Source organism: Schistocerca serialis, chromosome 4 (assembly GCF_023864345.2).
Source record: "Schistocerca serialis cubense isolate TAMUIC-IGC-003099 chromosome 4, iqSchSeri2.2, whole genome shotgun sequence".
Lineage (NCBI taxonomy): Eukaryota > Metazoa > Arthropoda > Insecta > Orthoptera > Acrididae > Schistocerca > Schistocerca serialis.
Genome location: NC_064641.1, coordinates 236,807,270 through 236,826,087, shown reverse-complemented (window position 1 = coordinate 236,826,087; position 18,818 = coordinate 236,807,270). Strand labels below are relative to the sequence as shown.

Below are 18,818 nucleotides of genomic sequence, written 5' to 3'. Positions count from 1 at the left end.
CCTACTCGAGAGCAAGCTACGTGTAGTTGACCGTGAATGAATCAAGAGTCTTTAAGGTTCATGTCACAATATTTTAAAGTTTGTCCTTGCCCTTTGCTAATTGTTAAACTGCAGGCTAATTTGATTGGACATCGCGGTCTTTTAAATTGGAATGACAGTTCAATAGAGATCAGTGGTATTCTGTGGATATGTAGTGTGTCCCCTAAGCACTTCCCAGTCATAAGTTGCGCTTCGATCATGTTGTTCGATAGCTGTTTGACGATCATCCTTGTTCCATTACATAGTTTTGGTGTGTTGAGATTTCTGATTAGCATGATCGGAGGTCCAATTGTAAGTCGAAGGCATTGTAGTGACATTCATGGTACTTGCAAAGAGTTTAGAAATTCTGTAGGAAATTTCACACTTTTTTCAACGTGTCGGTTAATTTGTATATTCTCTTTTCTTCGGGAATTTTGTTTTGAATATTAAAGTTTATATCGTCGACAATATTATTTTTAGTTGCCAGTCGCTAGTCCGGATTGGTACAGTTGTGAATAATGCTTGAATAAATTTCGTCGACGAGTTAGTTCTCAGCAGTGACTGTGTTGCAATAATCGCTGTTGGTTTTAATGAGGTAAGTCGTCTGGTGAGTAGGATATGTGCCTTCACCTATTTGCAGATGTTGAGCAACATTTGCTGTTTGGTATTTCGATATTTCAGCTATCATATTTTTGTTAGTCGCAGTATTTGTATGTGTAGCCAGAAATGTGATTCTCCTAAGCACGGATTAATCTCATGTGCTGGTGTTGACTTGGGTATAATTAGAACTGTTCGTCGAAAACTTCCTGAGAGTATGAGTACAGCTCCTCCTATCTCTTCAGAGATTCCTCGTAAGCCTTGTAATGTACACGGTTTCGAATGATTTTTTTACGTACCACCGTGCTTTAATCCCACAAGCTAATTTTAGCTCACCTTGGAGAGGCTTATCTCACTAGGGGTAAGACAGATACTGCCTACAGGAAAATTAAAGAGACCTTTCGAGGAAAGAGAACCACTTGTATGAATATCAAGAGCTCAGATGGAAACCCAGTTCTAAGCAAAGAAGGGAAAGAAGAAAGCTGGAAGGAGTATATAGAGGGTCTATATAAGGGCGACGTACTTGAGGACAATATTCTGGAAATGGAAGAGAATGTAGATGAAGACGAAATGGGAGATACAATACTGCGTGAAGAGTTTGACAGAGCACTGAAAAACCTGAGTAGAAACAAGGCCCCAGGAGTAGACAACATTCCATTAGAAGTACTGACAGCCTTCGGAGAGCCAGTCCTGACAAAACCCTACCATCTGGTGAGCAAGATGTATGAGACAGGCGAAATACCCTCAGACTTCAAAAAGAATATAATAATTCCAATCCCAAAGAAAGCAGGTGTTGACAGACGTGAAAATTACCGAACTATCAGTTTAATAAGCCACAGCAGCAAAGTACTACCTCGACTTCTTTACAGACGAATGGAAAAACTAGTAGAAGCCAATCTTGGGGAAGATCAGTTTGGATTGCGTAGAAATATTGGAACACGTGAGGCAATACTAACCTTACGACTTATCTTAGAAGAAAGATTAAGGAAAGGCAAACCTATGTTTCTAGCATTTGTAGACTTAGAGAAAGCTTTTGACAATATTGACTGGAATACTCTCTTTCAAATTCTAAAGGTGGCAGGGGTAAAATACAGGGAGCGAAAGGCTATTTACAATTTGTACAGAAACCAGATGGCAGTTATAAGAGTCGAGGAGCATGAAAGGGAAGCAGTGGTTGGGAAGGGAGTGAGACAGGGATGTAGCCTCTCCCTGATGTTATTCAATCTGTATATTGAGCAAGCAGTAAAGGAAACAAAAGAAAAATTCGGATTAGGTATTAAAATCCAAGGAGAAGAAATAAAAACTTTCAGGTTCGCCGATGACATTGCAGTTCTGTCAGAGACAGCAAAGGACTTGGAAGAGCAGTTGAACGGAATGGACAGTGTCTTGAAAGAAGGATATAAGATGAACATCAACAAAAGCAAAACGAGGATAATGGAATGTAGTCTAATTAAGTCGGGTGATGCTGAGAGAATTAGATTAGCAAATGAGACACTTAAAGTAGTAAAGGAGTTTTGCTATTTGAGGAGCAAAATAACTGATGATGGTCGAAGTAGAGAGGATATAAAATGTAGACTGGCAATAGCTAGAAAAGCGTTTCTGAAGAAGAGAAATTTGTTAACATCGAGTATAGACTTAAGTGTCAGGAAGTCGTTTCTGAAAGTATTTGTATGGAGTGTAGCCATGTATGGGAGTGAAACATGGACGATAAATAGTTTGGATAAGAAGAGAATAGAAGCTTTTGAATTGTGGTGCTACAGAAGAATGCTGAAGATTAGATGGGTAGATCACATAACTAATGAGGAGGTATTGAATAGAATTGGGGAGAAGACGAGTTTGTGGCACAACTTGACAAGAAGAAGGGACCGGTTGGTAGGACATGTTCTGAGGCATCAAGGGATCACAAATTTAGCCTTGGAGGGCAGTGTGGAAGGTAAAAATCATAGAGGGAGACCAATAGATGAATACACTAAGCAGATTCAGAAGGATGTAGGGTGCAGTAAGTACTGGGAGATGAAGAAGCTTGCATAGGATAGAGTAGCATGGAGAGCTGCATCAAACCAGTCTCAGAACTGAAGACCACAACAACAACATTGAAAGTTCACCACGTGCAAATGTTCTTGAGCTTGTACATGCCTGGAATTGTTCTTCGGCTGTATTCCAAGGCAGTTGTAGGGTGGAATGGGCAGTACGTCCTCTTCCCGTAAGGGCGGTTGCAACGCCGGATGATGCCAGCTCCACGTGCGACGTGTTGTTTAGCACGTATTTCCACCAGCAATAGATTTATTAGAAACTTTTTCCCAGGCGCCGCCTGGTGCGTCCAAGTAAATGATTGCACTAGTGTTGCTATCGATCCGGTCCATGACGACGTTGCAAATTTCCTTTTGACTGTAATTGAGGAGTGGTTTGTCGTGAGCAATGCACTTGTATTGAAGTAGTTCGTTGATGTAACTTTTTATCCCTTGTAATTTTGAAGTTAGCACATCGATAGCATCTTTTCGTGGTGCTTGCATCCTAAGTTGTATTAAGGTCTGGTTGATTACTGCTAAACATTTATCTCCTAGGCGAATGAGTGTTTCATTGGATGTCGTCCTTGAACTCGCTTATCAGTTCAGAATGAGCTTGTCCGATTTGTTACAGTATGTCATCACTCGTACTCTCTTTGAAGGAGTCCCATAGCAGTTTTGGATTCGGTGGGTTACATGTTGTTAGAATTATGGTGAATAAGTCTGTCATTTGTTCAGCTGAGACTGTGAGTGAGGCTTCCTGTAGCGTTAAATCCAGTGGTTGCCGTTTTCCAGTAGTCCAAAGCATTGGCATGCTTCTCTGTACGTCTGGCATAAGTAACCGTCAGCAGTCTTGAGACCTGTTTAACTTGTTGGTCCCTGTATTTCATGTAACAACATCCAGAGAGAGAAACATTCGGCGTTGTTCGGATGTACTGTGTATACTCGGCCTCGTGCACCAGTTTTCGTGATTCCTGGATAATATTCTACGGTAATTCCTTGTCTCCATCGTTGAAAGATTTTTCTTGTATGTTCTGCATATAATAGATAGGGACGTCGACATATAGTAATGTTTTCGCGAATGGATCCATTTGGCGCAGCTGGTAAAAAGCTATTGCTGTGTTTCGACGTGGTTCGCTTGCAGTTTTTCTGGCTGTGTCTTCTGTGAAGTAAATTCTCTGTCCATTCTCCAATTGTACTGCTACATGTTGCACAGTTGGTTCGCGCTCGTGTATGTAAAAACCGGAAATCCGGTAGGCTGCTTCGTTACTGCTGATGTATCTTCCCATTTGGTACATGAGGATCTTGTCGTTTCTGTTTTGTTCTTCACTGTCTTGGACTATCTGAAAAACTGCCATGTAACTGTCTTTAGTCACATATTTACAGATATATTAGATGGATTTCATTGAATTGCTGCATTCTACGTTTATGTGGGATTAGAACATTTTGGAAAGTAGTGTGATTATCTATTTCCAGTTCTTCACTGCCTCGCATTCGCATTTTTGCTGTGAAGCCATCTTTTTGCTTGATCGCCTTCTGTATTTGAGATAGCCATCAACACCGGTTTGTGTGTCGTCCAAGATTGGTTTTGGGTATTTTTTGTACAGTTTCCATCACTCGCACGTGGCGAATTGGGGTTTAACGGCCTGCATGATACGTGAATCATGTTTTTCACTACCATGTCGTACAGTTCCGGATCTTCTTGTGGATTGGGAAATGATGATGGAATGATTTTGTCGATATCCGTCGGATGAATTCTGTCGTTTAGCCATATGAGATTGTGTGAATGAGGCAGTCCTCGTTTTTGCCATTCGATTGAGTACATCCAGCATCTAACTCTTCCAAAGATGTGGTAGTTTGTGAGGACTTCAATAAATCTCATTTGTTTTTGTCGGAAAACTCGGGCTATTGTGTCGTGTCGATGCTTGGGGGCCTGTCTATATCTTATTCGCTCTTTGATTTCTGGTCATGACGAGTTGTATATGACTATTATGAAGAGGTCAGGCTATCCATATTTTCTTATGTAGGTCACGGTATCTTGAGTGTATTCGTGCATCTGTCTCGGACTTCTTATGTATGATGAAGATAAGATTACCATTGTTGCAATGTCGTCAATGTTTCAATCATTTATGATTACGCCTCGAAGGTGGATGTATTCCTCCGTGTGTAGTTTCTTCTAATTCAGTCTCATGTAAAGCATCCGTTCCGCTTCTATTTTTGCATACATATCTATCAAGAATTGTTGGAATAAACGGTGAGTGTGAGAATTTGATTGTATGTTTCGTTGTCTTTTATAATTAAACGGCACGCACAGAATTCCTTGGAGGTGACTTTTTGTTTGTTTCTATTTCTGTTTCAGTTTGGATTTGTTTCACATCAAAATGATATCCGTCCTCTCCGTGCAGAAATATTAATGGATACTGGAGGATATCATATGAACGATATGTCTCTGCAATGTGTTGTTGTCCTTTTCTTTGTTGAACAGTTATGTCACGGCTTGTGTTTTCATTGCCCACAATTACGATGGCGACTTCGCCTATCTGATGTGCATTAAATCGACGTTCGTGTTCTCCAAGTGGTCTTTTGTCGACTCGATATCAACTTTATAGTCATCAGAAATTATCGGTATAGTGCTGTTTTGAATATGTGAACCAGTTGAGCGTGCTTGTGTAAGATCCTCGCCAGCCGGGGTGGCCGAGCGATTCTAGGCGCTACAGTCTGGAACCGCGCGACCGCTACGGTCACGGGTTCGAATCCTGCCTCGGGCATGGATGTGTGTACTGTCCTTAGGTTAGTTAGGTTTAAGCAGTTCTAAGTTCTAGGGGACTGATGACAGAAGTTAAGTCCCATAGTGCTAAGAGCCATTTGAACCATTTTTTTTTTTGTAATATCCTCTGTATACCTTCTCGTCTCAGTCCAGTGACATTTTTGCATCGTTGATCAATTTCTGCTTCCTCATTTCCGATTAAATATACTTGCAGAAATTTATGGTCTTCGTTGGGTAGTGGTAGTAATGATCCCATGTTGTGATATATTTGTTCTTGGATGGAAAAAACATAATCGACTTCACCTCTGTTAGTGTTGTTCGAAGTGACACCGAAAGAAGTCATTTGGAAGTAGGCGTTGTACGCTTTTATATTTTGAAGAACGGTTTTGATTCAGGAGTTTCCTCGGCTATGTACTGTAAAACTTCCGGCGGAGATGCTTCCAGTGTTGGTAATCGAATGTTTGCCATTCGTGCAACAGAACCCTGTTGTCTCTCTACTCAATTTTTTCGCGTTGCAAACTTGGCAAATGTTATCCATTTTTCCGATTACGTGATGTTTGTGTTTGTTGTACTCTTTCGTCGGATCGTAATGGAATTCTCCATTTGTTAGGTTGTACTGTTTACTTGTCCTCGTCCGCGCTCCACGTAAGGTGATATTTTCATGACTGGCTTGAGTTCGCAGTCTTTTATTATAAGATTGTGTCGCAATTATTGATTCTTCAGTCCGTTCATTTCGTTGTTCTTCGCTTTCCCTGCTTCTCATGGTGCTCATCTCGTTAGTGGGGACCTTAAAAGTTCTTCGCGTTCTTCGTCTGTTTAGTTTTTTCGCTGTTCTTTTCTGTTTTCGCTGCTTTAGTTCAGAATTGGCAAGATCTCCTCCTCTTTCTCGTTTGGGCATTGTTTAAATTGTAAATCAAATCAGCTTTTTATTAACAAATACACTAAGTACACGTTACACACTTTCCCCACTTTATTTTCTACTTATATTCAGTGACTGTACCATTTTAACTATTCACACTTCACTGTTTGCTTTTTTTCACTCACTGCACTACTTTTTCGGTTCTTCCCTTCGTCACTGATAAGAAAATAATGTTCGAATCAACGACGGCTCTTACTTTGTATACCCCAATGGGTAGCCCCACCAGTGGCAAATTCCAGAACATGCCAAAACGGCTCTGAACTGCCCATGATGTTCCAGAACATTCCACAACATAAAAGAGTGTTCGGAATGTTCCACAATGATCTGGGATGTTCCTGAATATTCTGGAATCTTCCCGAAGGTTCCAGACTATTCCCGAAGATTCCAGAACGTCCCGGATTATTGTGGAACATTCTGGAACGTTCTGGAATGTTGTGGAATGCTCTGGAATACTCTCGAATGTTCTGGAATGTCCTACAGATTTCTAGAGGGCGAAACTTCTCAGCACCTATATCTGCAATGGTACGCCCTTCAGGTAAGAATGGCGGATAGAGGGCTACCACACTACACCATATAACTCCCTTTATCGTACCGGACTCATTTCTGAGTTTTAGCGCACGCACATTGTACCCTTACTTTTATGATACATATATATATACTGATTACGCGTCTATCCCGATAGCTTAAATCTATTTTTCTCACAATTTCGGACATCTTGCGCCATTTTGACACTGGTGAACGCTTTTTCCATGACGACAAATCCACTGAACGTGTCTTGATTGTTCTTTAATCTTTCTTCCATTATCAACTTCAACGTAGGAATTGCCTCTCTGATGCCTTTAACTTTCTTACAGCCAAACTGATTATAATTTAAAACATCCTTAGTTTTCTTTTCCATTCTTCTGTATGTTGTTCTTATCATCAGCTTTGATGCATGAGCTGTTAAGCTGATTGTGCAACAATTGTAGCACTATTCGGCTCTTGCAACCTTGGGAATTGTGTGGATGATGTTTTTCCGAAAGTCAGATGGTATATCGCCAGTTTCACGCATTCTGCATACCAACGTGAATAGTCGTTTCGTTGCCACTTCCCCCAATGATTTTAGAAATTCTGATGGAATGTTATCTATGAATACTGCCGTATTCGATTTTAAGTCCCCCAAAGCTCTTTTAAATTCTAATTTTAATGGTGGATCCCCTATCTCTGCTACATCGATGCCTGTTTCCTCTTTTGTGACGTCACCAGACAAGTCTTCCCACCCGTAGAGGCCTACAATGTACTCTTATCCCCTATCCGCTCTCTCCTCGCATTTAAAGTGAAATTCCCATTGCACTCTTAATGATACCACTCTTGCTTTTAGTTTACCCCGTACTCCCCTGACCAGCAATCCTTGTCTTCTTTCCATTTCATTTCACTGACCCTCTATATGTAAGTTCAGCCTCTGCATTTCCCTTTCCAGATTTTCTAGCTTCCCTCCCACGTTCAAACTTCTGACATTCACGCCACAACCCGAAGAACTTTATCCTTTCGTTGCTTATTGAATATTTTTCTCATGGTAACCTCTCCCTTGGCAGTCGCATCCCGGAGATCTGAATGGGGGACTGGTCCGCAATCTTTTGCCAATGAAAAGCTCATCCTGTGGATAAACCTCATGTGTCTTTAATTTCGTGGTTGGCATTGCCTTCCCAGTTCCCATGGCATTGACCATTGTTGGTTCGTCCGCCGTTAGGGGCAGTTTAAGGGCAAGAGAGTGTCCTGAACATCTGTCCGCTCCTCCGTTCTTTGACAATGCTGTTGGCTGAGTGCGGGTAACTTCTTATGCCAACTGCCATTGCTGATGATTTTTCTTCAAAATCTAGGTGGTGACGGCTTCGAACCCGTGACCGAAGACGTTTTGATTACTAATCAAAGACGCTACACCCTAGAGCACGAATACCAGACAGCTTTAGGAGGGTCGAAGTGTTGTTGACGGATTTGTTACTCAGGTGACACACAATGATTAGTCCACATTCGAGATCTCCTGGCCGACCCATTCTTTCTCTTGTTGTTGTTGTGGTCTTCAGTCCTGAGACTGGTTTGATGCAGCTCTCCATGCTACTCTATCCTTTGCAAGCTTCTTCATGTCCCAGTACCTACTGCAACCTACATCCTTCTGAATCTGCTTAGTGTATTCATCTCTTGGTCTCCCTCTACGATTTTCACCCTCCACGCTGCCCTCCAATGCTAAATTTGTGATCCCTTGATGCCTCAGAACATGTCCTACCAACCGGTCCCTTCTTTTTGTCAAGTTGTGCCACAAACTCCTCTTCTCCCCAATTCTGTTCAATACCTCCTCATTAGTTATGCGATCTACCTATCTAATCTTCAGCATTCTACTGTAGCACCACATTTCGAAAGCCTCCATTCTCCTCTTGTCTAAACTATTTATCGTCCATGTTTCACTTCCATACATGGCTACACTACATACAAATACTTTCAGAAACGACTTCCTGGCACTTAAATCAATACTCGATGTTAACAAATTACTCTTCTTCAGAAATGCTTTCCTTGCCATTGCCAGTCTACATTTTATATCCTCTCTACTTCGACCATCATCAGTTATTTTGCTCCCCAAATAGCAAAACTCCTTTACTACTTTAAGTGTCTCATATCCTAAACTAATTCCCTCAGCATCGCCCGACTTAATTCGACTACATTCCATTATCCTCGTTTTGCTTTTGTTGATGTTCATCTTATACCCTCCTTTCAAGACACTGTCCATTCCGTTCAACTGCTCTTCCAAGTCCTTTGCTGTCTCTGACAGAATTACAATGTCGTCGGCGAACCTCACAGTTTTTATTTCTTCTCCATGGATTTTAATACCTTCTCCGAACTTTTCTTTTGTTTCCTTTACTGCTTGCTCAATATACAGATTAAATAGCATCGGGGAGAGGCTACAACCCTGTCTCACTCCCTTCCCAACCACCCCTTCCCAACCACTGCTTACCTTTCATGTCTCTCGACTCTTATAACTGCCATCTGGTTTCTGTACAAATTGTAAATAGCCTTTCGCTCCCTATATTTTACCCCTGCCATCTTCAAAATTTGAAAGAGTATTCCAATCAACATTGTCAAAAGATTTCACTAAGTCTACAAATGCTAGAAATGTAGGGTTGCCTTTCCTTAATCTTTCTTCTAAGATAAGTCGTAGGGTCAGTATTGCCTCACGTGTTCCAACATTTCTACGGAATCCAAACTGATCCATCCCGAGGTCGGCTTCTACCAGTTTTTCCATTCGTCTGTAAAGAATTCGTGTTAGTAGTTTGCAGCTGTGACTTCTTAAACTGATAGTTCGGTAATTTTTACATCTGTCAACACCTGCTTCCTTTGGGATTGGAATTATTATATTCTTCGTGAAGTCTGAGGGAATTTCGCCTGTCTCATACATCTTGCTCACCAGATGTTAGAGTTTTGTCAGGACTGGCTCTCCCGAGGCTATCAGTAGTTCTAATGGAATGTTGTCTTCTCCCGGGGCCTTGTTTCGACTTAGGTCTTTCAGTGCTCTGTCGAACTCTTCACGCAGTATCGTATCTTCATTTCATCTTCATCTACATCCTCTTCCATGTCCACAATACTTCTCTATTGACAACGCGATACTCTCTACCTCCTTTCATACTGGTGGATCAGCCTCTCGTGACATATAGAGCTCAGTTCCAAATTACTTACTGGAGTCTGGATAGCCCGCATCTCGTGGTCGTGCGGTAGCGTTCTCGCTTCCTACGCCCGGGTTCCCGGGTTCGATTCCCGGCGGGGTCAGGGATTTTCTCTGCCTCGTGATGGCTGGGTGTTGTGTGCTGTCCTTAGGTTAGTTAGGTTTAAGTAGTTCTAAGTTCTAGGGGACTTATGACCACAGCAGTTGAGTCCCATAGTGCTCAGAGCCATTTTTGAATCTGGATGCCTTTGAACAGATACTGTACTTTGAAAGGGGGGCTGAAGAATTTCTTGCAGCATTTGCTGGAATAACTGTCCTGTTCATCAGGGTCAGTGTCCTCAGAATCCGAACTACTCCCGCATGCAATGAAATTTGTAGTTGGAAAACGTTACGTTTTGAGTCCCATGAAGTTCTTATGGCAGTCGTAGAAGGGCATTTTACAGATGTTCGAGAACAGCGCGTAGGCGACAGTATCTATTCAGTGGAAATTCATAGAACGAAAGTACATTGACCGGAAAAGAAAAAATGTCAGAAATAAGTGCATTTCTCATCTGAGAGAGTCTTTCTTTGCCAGGACGAAATGTTTTGTCCATGCCATCTTACCTCATAACTTCTGTGTCTGGCACAATATTTTATAAACATTAAGGATACCAAAAATTAGTTCCGTACTTCCAAGTTTTGAGTTTATCGAAATACTTCAACTTTTGGCACAGCTACATATTTCTGGAAAATGCTTAGCTGCGTCCAAGTTGGGACTCCACGTTGAGCTTTAGTTGACTCATCAGTTGTCTGAGTAGTCTGTTTCATACATCAGTAAAAGACAAGAGCACACACTCTGCGATTTTATCGTTGACGAGTACTTCAATTTTCTGTTTACCTTATTGAGAATCATACCTTCTGTTCCTAGATAACTTTCTTGATTTTTAATAAGAGACATAAGGCCGCATACCTTCTGTACCTACCAGTGCAATGATTCATTCAAAATAAACCTCTCTCTCGATTATAACTTTGTCAAAGGGAATACACAGTAACTACACACTAATCAAAACCACAAAACTTATGAACTTAGTATATATGTCACATACACACTCATACTGATTCTTTTATTTCAACTGATGAACTGTAATTGCAGATTGTCAAACCTCAAAGGACGAAATGGCGAAGTATCTGAAACAACAACGTGCAGAGCGAGTACGAATCATACATGCAGAACTGAAGCGTCTGCAGGAGTTAGACAAGTACGTATGTTTGTAAATTTAGCTGTTTTTATTTGAGTATTTAAAAATATCTCTTATTGTGAATTGATGCACAACGTTTCTTCTTTGGCGAATGTAATCAAAATTGGTTTCTAGAAATGTGATCGAATGTATTCACCTGAATATCTGTCATCATCTCTTCCAGATTTAACAGCGCTGACAGTGTCAAATTTCCCCATCCAGTCATAGAATTCCCATGTTCAAATCTAACGGCCAGAGGTCAAGCGTAAAACGAAGAAGATAAGGATCTCATAGGAAGAATGGGACACATCCGTCATTAAATACCTCGCTTATGGCATGGTGTGCTGTATAACTCTTATGGGAAACTTTATTCTTGAGAAATGCCAAGCTGAACAGAAAAAGGTCCTAATGTGAATGCGTAGGTATAGAATGGAAATTCCCGAAAGGATCCGTACAAGAACGACGAAGTGGCGTATTCCTAGAACAATATAGCAAGCTTGGTGCAGATGCCTCATCAGAAAGGACATTTAGGAATGTGAAGTTCCTGTACTTTGCACGGAATTTTCTAAAGAGTTATTCATTTTATTTTTTATTCATTTTAAGGTTGTATTTCGTTCTGTCACAAAGATCCATGCTTATTGTCTAAAATTCTGACTATGGACAACCATATAATAAAACTCATCTGGCCTGAAGCTACCCAAAATGTTGGGCATAGGCGTCATAGTTAAAACTGACATTTCCACACTTGGTGCTGATTTAATCAAAATAATTTTGTTCTCGAAGTAATGAAACGTATTGTTGTTGTGGTCTTCAGCCTGAAGAATGATTTGATTGAGCCCTTCGTGAGTCTATCCTCTGTGAACTTCTTTATCTCCGATTTGAAACTACTTATTGTACTAGTTTATTGGTTTCCGTTTACAATATTTGCTCCCCTCCCCCCCCTCAATATTTCCCTCCAATACTTTACTGGTAATGCCTAAGAATATGACCCCCTCAACGGACCGAACGAGGTGGCGCAGTGGTTAGCACACTGGACTCGCATTTGGGAGGACGACGGTTCAATCCCGCGTCCGGCCATCCTGATTTAGGTTTTCCGTGATTTCCCTAAATCTCTCCAGGCAAATGCCGGGATGGTTCCTTTGAAAGGGCACGGCCGACTTCCTTCCCCATCCTTCCCTAGTCCGATGAGACCGATGACCTCGCTGTTTGGTCTCTTCCCCCAAACAAACAACCAACCAACCCCTCAACCGACCTCTTCTTTTAGTCAGTTTGTACTCTAAATTTCTTTTCTCCTCAGTTCGATTCAGTATGTCCTCATTAATTACGCAACCTGCCCATTTAACCTTCAGTATTCTTCTGTAGCAAATGTCGAAAACGTTCAGTCCTTTCTTGTCTGAACTGTTATCACCCTCGTTTCATTTCCGTACAAGGCTATACTCCACACAAATACGTTTAGAAAGACGTTCTAACACTTATATTTATATTCGATGTTAGCAAATTCCTCTTTTTCAGAAAGTCCTTTCATACTACACCCAGTCTGCTTTTTATATTCTCTCTACTTTACTTCGGCAGTCATCACTTCTTTCGCTGCACAAATAGAAAAGTTCGTCTGCTGCTACTCGTGTCTCATTTCGTAATCTAATCTGCACAGCTTCCCTTGATTTAATTCGACTACATTGCATTACCCTTGTTTTGCTTTCGATGATGTTCATCTTGCAAATTCTTTTCTAGTCATTGCCCTTTCCGTTCAATTGATCTTCCAAGTCTGTTCTTGTCTGTGACAGAATAATGTTGTCACCACCAAACCTAAAAGTGTTTATTTCTTCTTCCTGAGCATTAATTATTTTTCCATATTTTTCTTTCATTTTCTTACCTCTTGCTCGGTGAGTAGATTCAGTGTCACTCCCTTCTTAGCTACTCCTTCCTTTCATGTCCTTCAACTCTTTATGACCGCAGTCGCTTTCCGTATGAGTATTGGGTGTCCCAGAAATGTTGTGACAAAATTCGATGGATTGTGGAAGATGTCTTGACGAAGAAATCGAGATGTGGAACCCGTGTCCGGAAATTTCTTCCAACGATGCTACAGAGCGTCGTAGTTATAGGCGCTGGCGCCTTCCGCTATGGCACCTTTCTTTTCTTTCTTTCTTTTGCTTACGCCGTAGTCCCGCAGCGATCGCAGGGTCAGCGTGGTTACAACGGATTTGGCAATGTTAGTTTTAGGGATGGCCGGATGCCCTTCCTGCCACCACCCCGTACCCCCCCAGGATGGAATCAGTGTACCCCAACTGTCTGCATCTAGTGGAAATCGTTAAATATTGCGGACGTGTTGCAAATGTCTGTGACGCATGTAACTGAGGCGGAACGTGAGAACCAGCCCGGTATTCACCTAGCGGGATGTGGAAAACCGCCAAAAAACCACATCCAGGCTGGCCGGCACACTGGCCCTCGTCGTTAATCCGCCGGGCGGATTCGAACCGGGGCGGCGCGCCTACCCGAGTCCAGGAAGCAGCGCGTCAGCGCTCTCGGCTACCTTTACGGGTTCCTTCCGCTAGGGCACCTCTACGGCAGCAAATCTGACTTTTTACACAGACGGTCTTTAGGGAAACATCTCACACTGTTGTTTGTTATTTGGTGATAGTGACTGACTGCCACGATTCCCAGAGGAGAAGATGGAGCTAACTGCTGCATAGACAGCCCTTGTATCCTATGAATGCGACGCTCTGTTACCTTGGTAGATGACGGGTTTCTGTCTGCAGTTTGTTTCCCTCCTACATCCCGGCAAACACTGAAGATTTTGAAGGGTGCCAGAAGACAATAAACTGCAGATGGAAACCCGTGTCCGAAACCGTCATCCACTAAGGCAACAGAGCATCGCATTAATAGAAGACAAGGCCTTTCTCTGCAGCAGCTAGCTCCATCTTCCCCACTGGCTGTCGGACAATCAGTCACCATCACTCATTAACAAACAACAATGCGAGACGTTCCCCTAAATGCCGTCTGTGTACAAAGTCAAGTTTGCTGCCGAACAGGTGCCCTAGCGGCAGGTACTGGTGCTTATAGCTTCGACACTCTGTAGTGTCGGATGCCGTTTCCGAAAACTGGCTCCCATCCTCGAACTGCTCCTCAAGGCACCCTCTACAATCCTTCGAAGTTTGTCGCAACATTTCTGGGAGACACTGCATAACCTTTTGTTCCATGGATTTTATTCCTGCTGCCTTCAAAATTTCAAAGTGCGTATTCGAGTCAACATTGTCAAATTATTTTTAAATTTACAAATGCGTTGAACGTAGGTGTATTCTTTGACATTAATAAGGCGTATGACACTCTTGGCGCCGCCTTATCCTCAATCAACTCCATCAGTGGGGCTTTCGTGGCCATCTCCCCATCTTCATTCGGTCCTTTCTTTCCCGCCGCCTCTTTCGATATCGGGTTGGTAATGTGCTATCTGATTTGTACGTGCAGGAGAATGGTGTTCCTCAGGGAAGCGTTTTAAGTTTCACCCTCTTTGCCGTCGCCATTAACAGTATCACGTCCACTATCCGGAGTCCTGCCCAGTGCTCCTTGTTTGTGGACGATTTTGCTGTTTTCTGTTCTTCCTCCAGTCTTGTCACTGCTAGTCGGCAGCTGCAGCTTACGATAAAGCGATTAGAGGCACGGACTGCGAAGACGGGTTTTACCTTTTCTGCAGACAAATGTGTGTGTGTTCATTTTAATCGTTCTCGACGTGCTTTTACCTCCCCTGAATTGCGTCTGAGGGACACCATTCTTCCTTTTAGAGACACTGTGAGGTTCCTGGGCCTCACTTTTGATTCCAAGTTGTCGTGGTTGCCGCACCTTAAAGACCTCAAGGTGCGGGCCCTGAAGGCGCTGAATATTTTGAAGTGTCTGAGCCATCGGTCCTGGGGAGCAGATCGGGCGCGTCTGCTGCAGTTTTATAGGGCTTTCGTCCGGTCGCGTCTTGACTATGGATGCACTGTGTATGGGTCAGCGAGGCCTTCGTATCTGAAGATTCTTGACGCAGTACACCATGAGGGTATCAGGCTGGCTACTGGTGCCTTCCGTACCAATCCCATCCCCAGCCTGTGTGCTGAGGCAGGGGAACCGCCGCTCGCCATCCGGCGGAAACTCCTCATGGTGCGACGGGTGTGTCAATTCCTTGCCTGTCCTACCTCCCCTGCATACCCTACTGTTACCCGACCGCCTATGGAACGTCTCTTTTCCAGTCGTCCAAGGGTAACGAGACCATTTGGGATTCGTGCCAAGCATTTGCTTGAGTCCCTTGGTATGGAGCGTGTGGCACCCCAATTCCACGGTTTTACCCGCCTGCCTCCCTGGTTGCTACAGAGGCCCATCGTCCTTTTAGACTTGTCAGAGTACCGGAGGAGCTGCACTCCTGCGTTTGTTTTTACCTCCTTATTTTACGATATTTTAAACCAGCATGCCGACCATGTACCAGTATTTACGGATGGCTCTAAACAGGGGGACTCTTTTGGTTGTGCTGTTGTTTTCCCTGATCGAGTCGTCAAGTTACGGCTTCCTGCAGCGTTTACCATCTTTGATGCCGAATTGTTTGCGATCTTGCGTGCATTGGAGCAGATGAGATGTGTTCCCAGTCTTAAGTTTCTCATCTGTTCTGACTCCCTGAGTGCCCTTCAGACCATGCAACACTTGTACCCAGCGGATACGGTCGTCCAGAACATCCATGATGCCCTACTCCACCTGCAACGGCAGGGGAAGGAGGTTTCTTTCTGCTGGGTGCCGGGGCACGTGGGTATTAGGGGAAACGAACTGGCGGATGTGGCTGCCAAAGATGCATGTTCCCTCCCTCACGTTGTTGAATGTGCCGTCCCCCTCCATGCTGTTACCTCCCTTTTGCGTTTTCGTGTTATGCATCAATGGGAAGAGGAGTGGCTGGCAGTCGGTGAAAATAAGCTGCGTTTGGTCAAGGCCACCACGTGGCCATGGCGTACGTCCTACCAGTCATGCAGGCGGGATGAAGTTCTCCTCACTCGCCTCCGCATCGGGCACAGTCCCTTAACGCACGGTTTTTTACTCCGGCAGGAGGACCCCCCAATCTGCAGTGCTTGTGGCGTCCAGATAACTGTCCGCCACATTTTACTTGACTGTCCTCTATTCTCTGACCAGAGGGCGGAGGTTTCCTTGCCACCGGATTTGCCCTCTATTTTGCAAGACGACGCAACGACTGTGGTTAAGGTCTTACGGTTTTGTGTCCTGTCCAATTTGTTGCCTCGGATTTTAGGGAGAGGATTTTAATGTGCTGCTGGGTGACTGGCTCACCCAGGCTTTAGGTAAGAGGTCCGCCAGTCACGATTACCTACTTGTTTCACTTCGATTTCTGTTCTCTTTTCCTTGTGTTTCCTTTCCTTTTTTAGTGCGTTTCTTCTCCTCTTGTTTTGCCTCTGTATATGAGGATTTGTAACTGCGTCAGGTCTGTGTCTTTTAGCCGTTCTCCTTGTTCGCTGTCCGTCTTCGTCCCTTCACTGCATGTGTTCCTGTTTCTATGCGTTTGGGCGCTGATGACCACGCTGTTTAGCGCCCGGAAACCTCAAACCACACACACACTGAACGTAGGTTTCCGTTTCTTTAACAGATCTTCTAGGATAAGTTGTAGGTTCGGTATAGCCTTGTGTGTTCCTACACTTCTCCGGAACCTAAAACTATCTTCCCCAAAGTCAGCTTCTACCAGTTTTTCCATTCTTCTGAAAATAATTCATGTCAGTATTTCGCAGTCATGATTTGTTAAACTGATGATTCAGTAATGTCCCTACCTATCAGCAACATTGTCCTTTGGAATTGAAATTATTACATTCTTCCTAAAGTCTGACGATATTTCACCTGTCTAATATGTCTGTCGACATAAGGGCGGTTGTCCTCTACAGCACCGCGGTTGAGTTGCAGTGGAGTGACATCAGGATGTTGTCCGTTGTGGCTCAAGAAAACATCATTAACAGTCACACACATTATAAAAAAGAAAACTATAACATTTGTGGCATCATTCCGTTATGTTATGTTAACTGGGGACCTAGACACGGAGAGGCTCCGTCCCCACCGCAGCCGCAGTGGTCCGCAACCCCACGACTACCGCAGTCCACTCCACCCCTCCGCCGCCCCACACCGAACCCAGGGTTATTGTGCGGTTCGGCCCCCGGTGGACCCCGTCCTCCGAACCCCACATTCTATGAAAAGTCGTGGACGTCCAATCATTTAGCGCCGAGTGGTAGTTTCACTGTCGTTCTACCTCTTTCCGTAGATGCTCACGACAGTAGTACTTGAGCATTCGACCAGCTTCATCGTTTTTAAGATACTCGTTCACAGGCTATGCGTAACAGTAGTCTGCTCTTTGTCAAAGTCGCTTATCTCAGTGGATTTCTCCATTTGTAGCCCATATCTTCGCTGATTCCCCGTCCGTGTCTGCTCCGCTTGTATACTTTTGTTACGCGCCCGCAACGCCACCAAGCGGCATCCAGTGTCACGGTGGTCAGTGGTCATAACTTTTTGGCTAATCAGTGTAGATATTCAATTACAAAGTTTTTGTTTCTGATTGATTGTTTATATTATGCATTTTATGTATATTTAACGATTTATGTATGAAATCCTTAAATATGAATATAAAAAGACAATGTAAGCCACGTTAATAACAATAATAACCCGTAGTTTACACCTGTTTATTGTAACCAGTGTCGTCATTTCAGAATTTTAATCTAGTTGCATGTAAGTTCCAATTTTCAAGGTTCTTGTACCATTTAACTAAATTTGTTTGTTTTATAACTCACATATTATCTTTATTATATGTCAAGTCACATGCTAAAAAAGTAAAATTCTGTGCTTTGTTTCTGCAGATGTTTTCAATCACTAATATAGTCGTTAACGGGACGTTTCCTTCAAAATCCGGTCTTAATTCATTTAAACACTATCTCTAAATCATACTTGGAAGATTGCATATCTGACTGATGAAATCCTCTTTGAAGTTCTTAATCTGTTTCTTGCAGTATAATTTTGGTCATTAAGGAAAAAAAATAATTGCGAACGTGTCTAAAGCATTTATATTGATATATTTACTGTTTTTTGTTATATTGTGATGCACAAGATCATCAACATATATGTTGAAAAGAGTAGGACACGAGATGCTTCAGTGTCATAGACTTATATTAGCCACGATCTCCTCGGTTAATCTGTTCGTAGCGTTTTGTAGCACTATAGCTGTTCCACTGTGCACTGTTGTGTCAATATCAGAAGCTGTGGTAGCCCTCTTTTCTCTGCTCTTTTCACGGAGCGAAGTGGCGAGGTGAACTCGCACTGGGAGGACGAGAGGTCAAATCCCCATTCGGTCATCCAGAGTTAGGTTTCATACACTCCTGGAAATTGAAATAAGAACACCGTGAATTCATTGTCCCAGGAAGGGGAAACTTTATTGACACATTCCTGGGGTCAGATACATCACATGATCACACTGACATAACCACAGGCACATAGACACAGGCAACAGAGCATGCACAATGTCGGCACTAGTACAGTGTATATCCACCTTTCGCAGCAATGCAGGCTGCTATTCTCCCATGGAGACGATCGTAGAGATGCTGGA

General features: G+C 43.1%; 1 protein-coding gene across 1 annotated transcript in view; it reads left to right on the top strand.

The window, feature by feature from the left end:
- LOC126474377 (uncharacterized) overlaps positions 1–18,818 on the top strand; it is a 160,615-nt gene that overhangs the window by 122,327 nt on the left and 19,470 nt on the right. Inside the window, exon 5 of the mRNA XM_050101844.1 lies at positions 11,131–11,236. Within this exon, the coding sequence (XP_049957801.1) occupies positions 11,131–11,236 (106 nt within the window). The remainder of the gene's footprint in view (positions 1–11,130; positions 11,237–18,818) is intronic.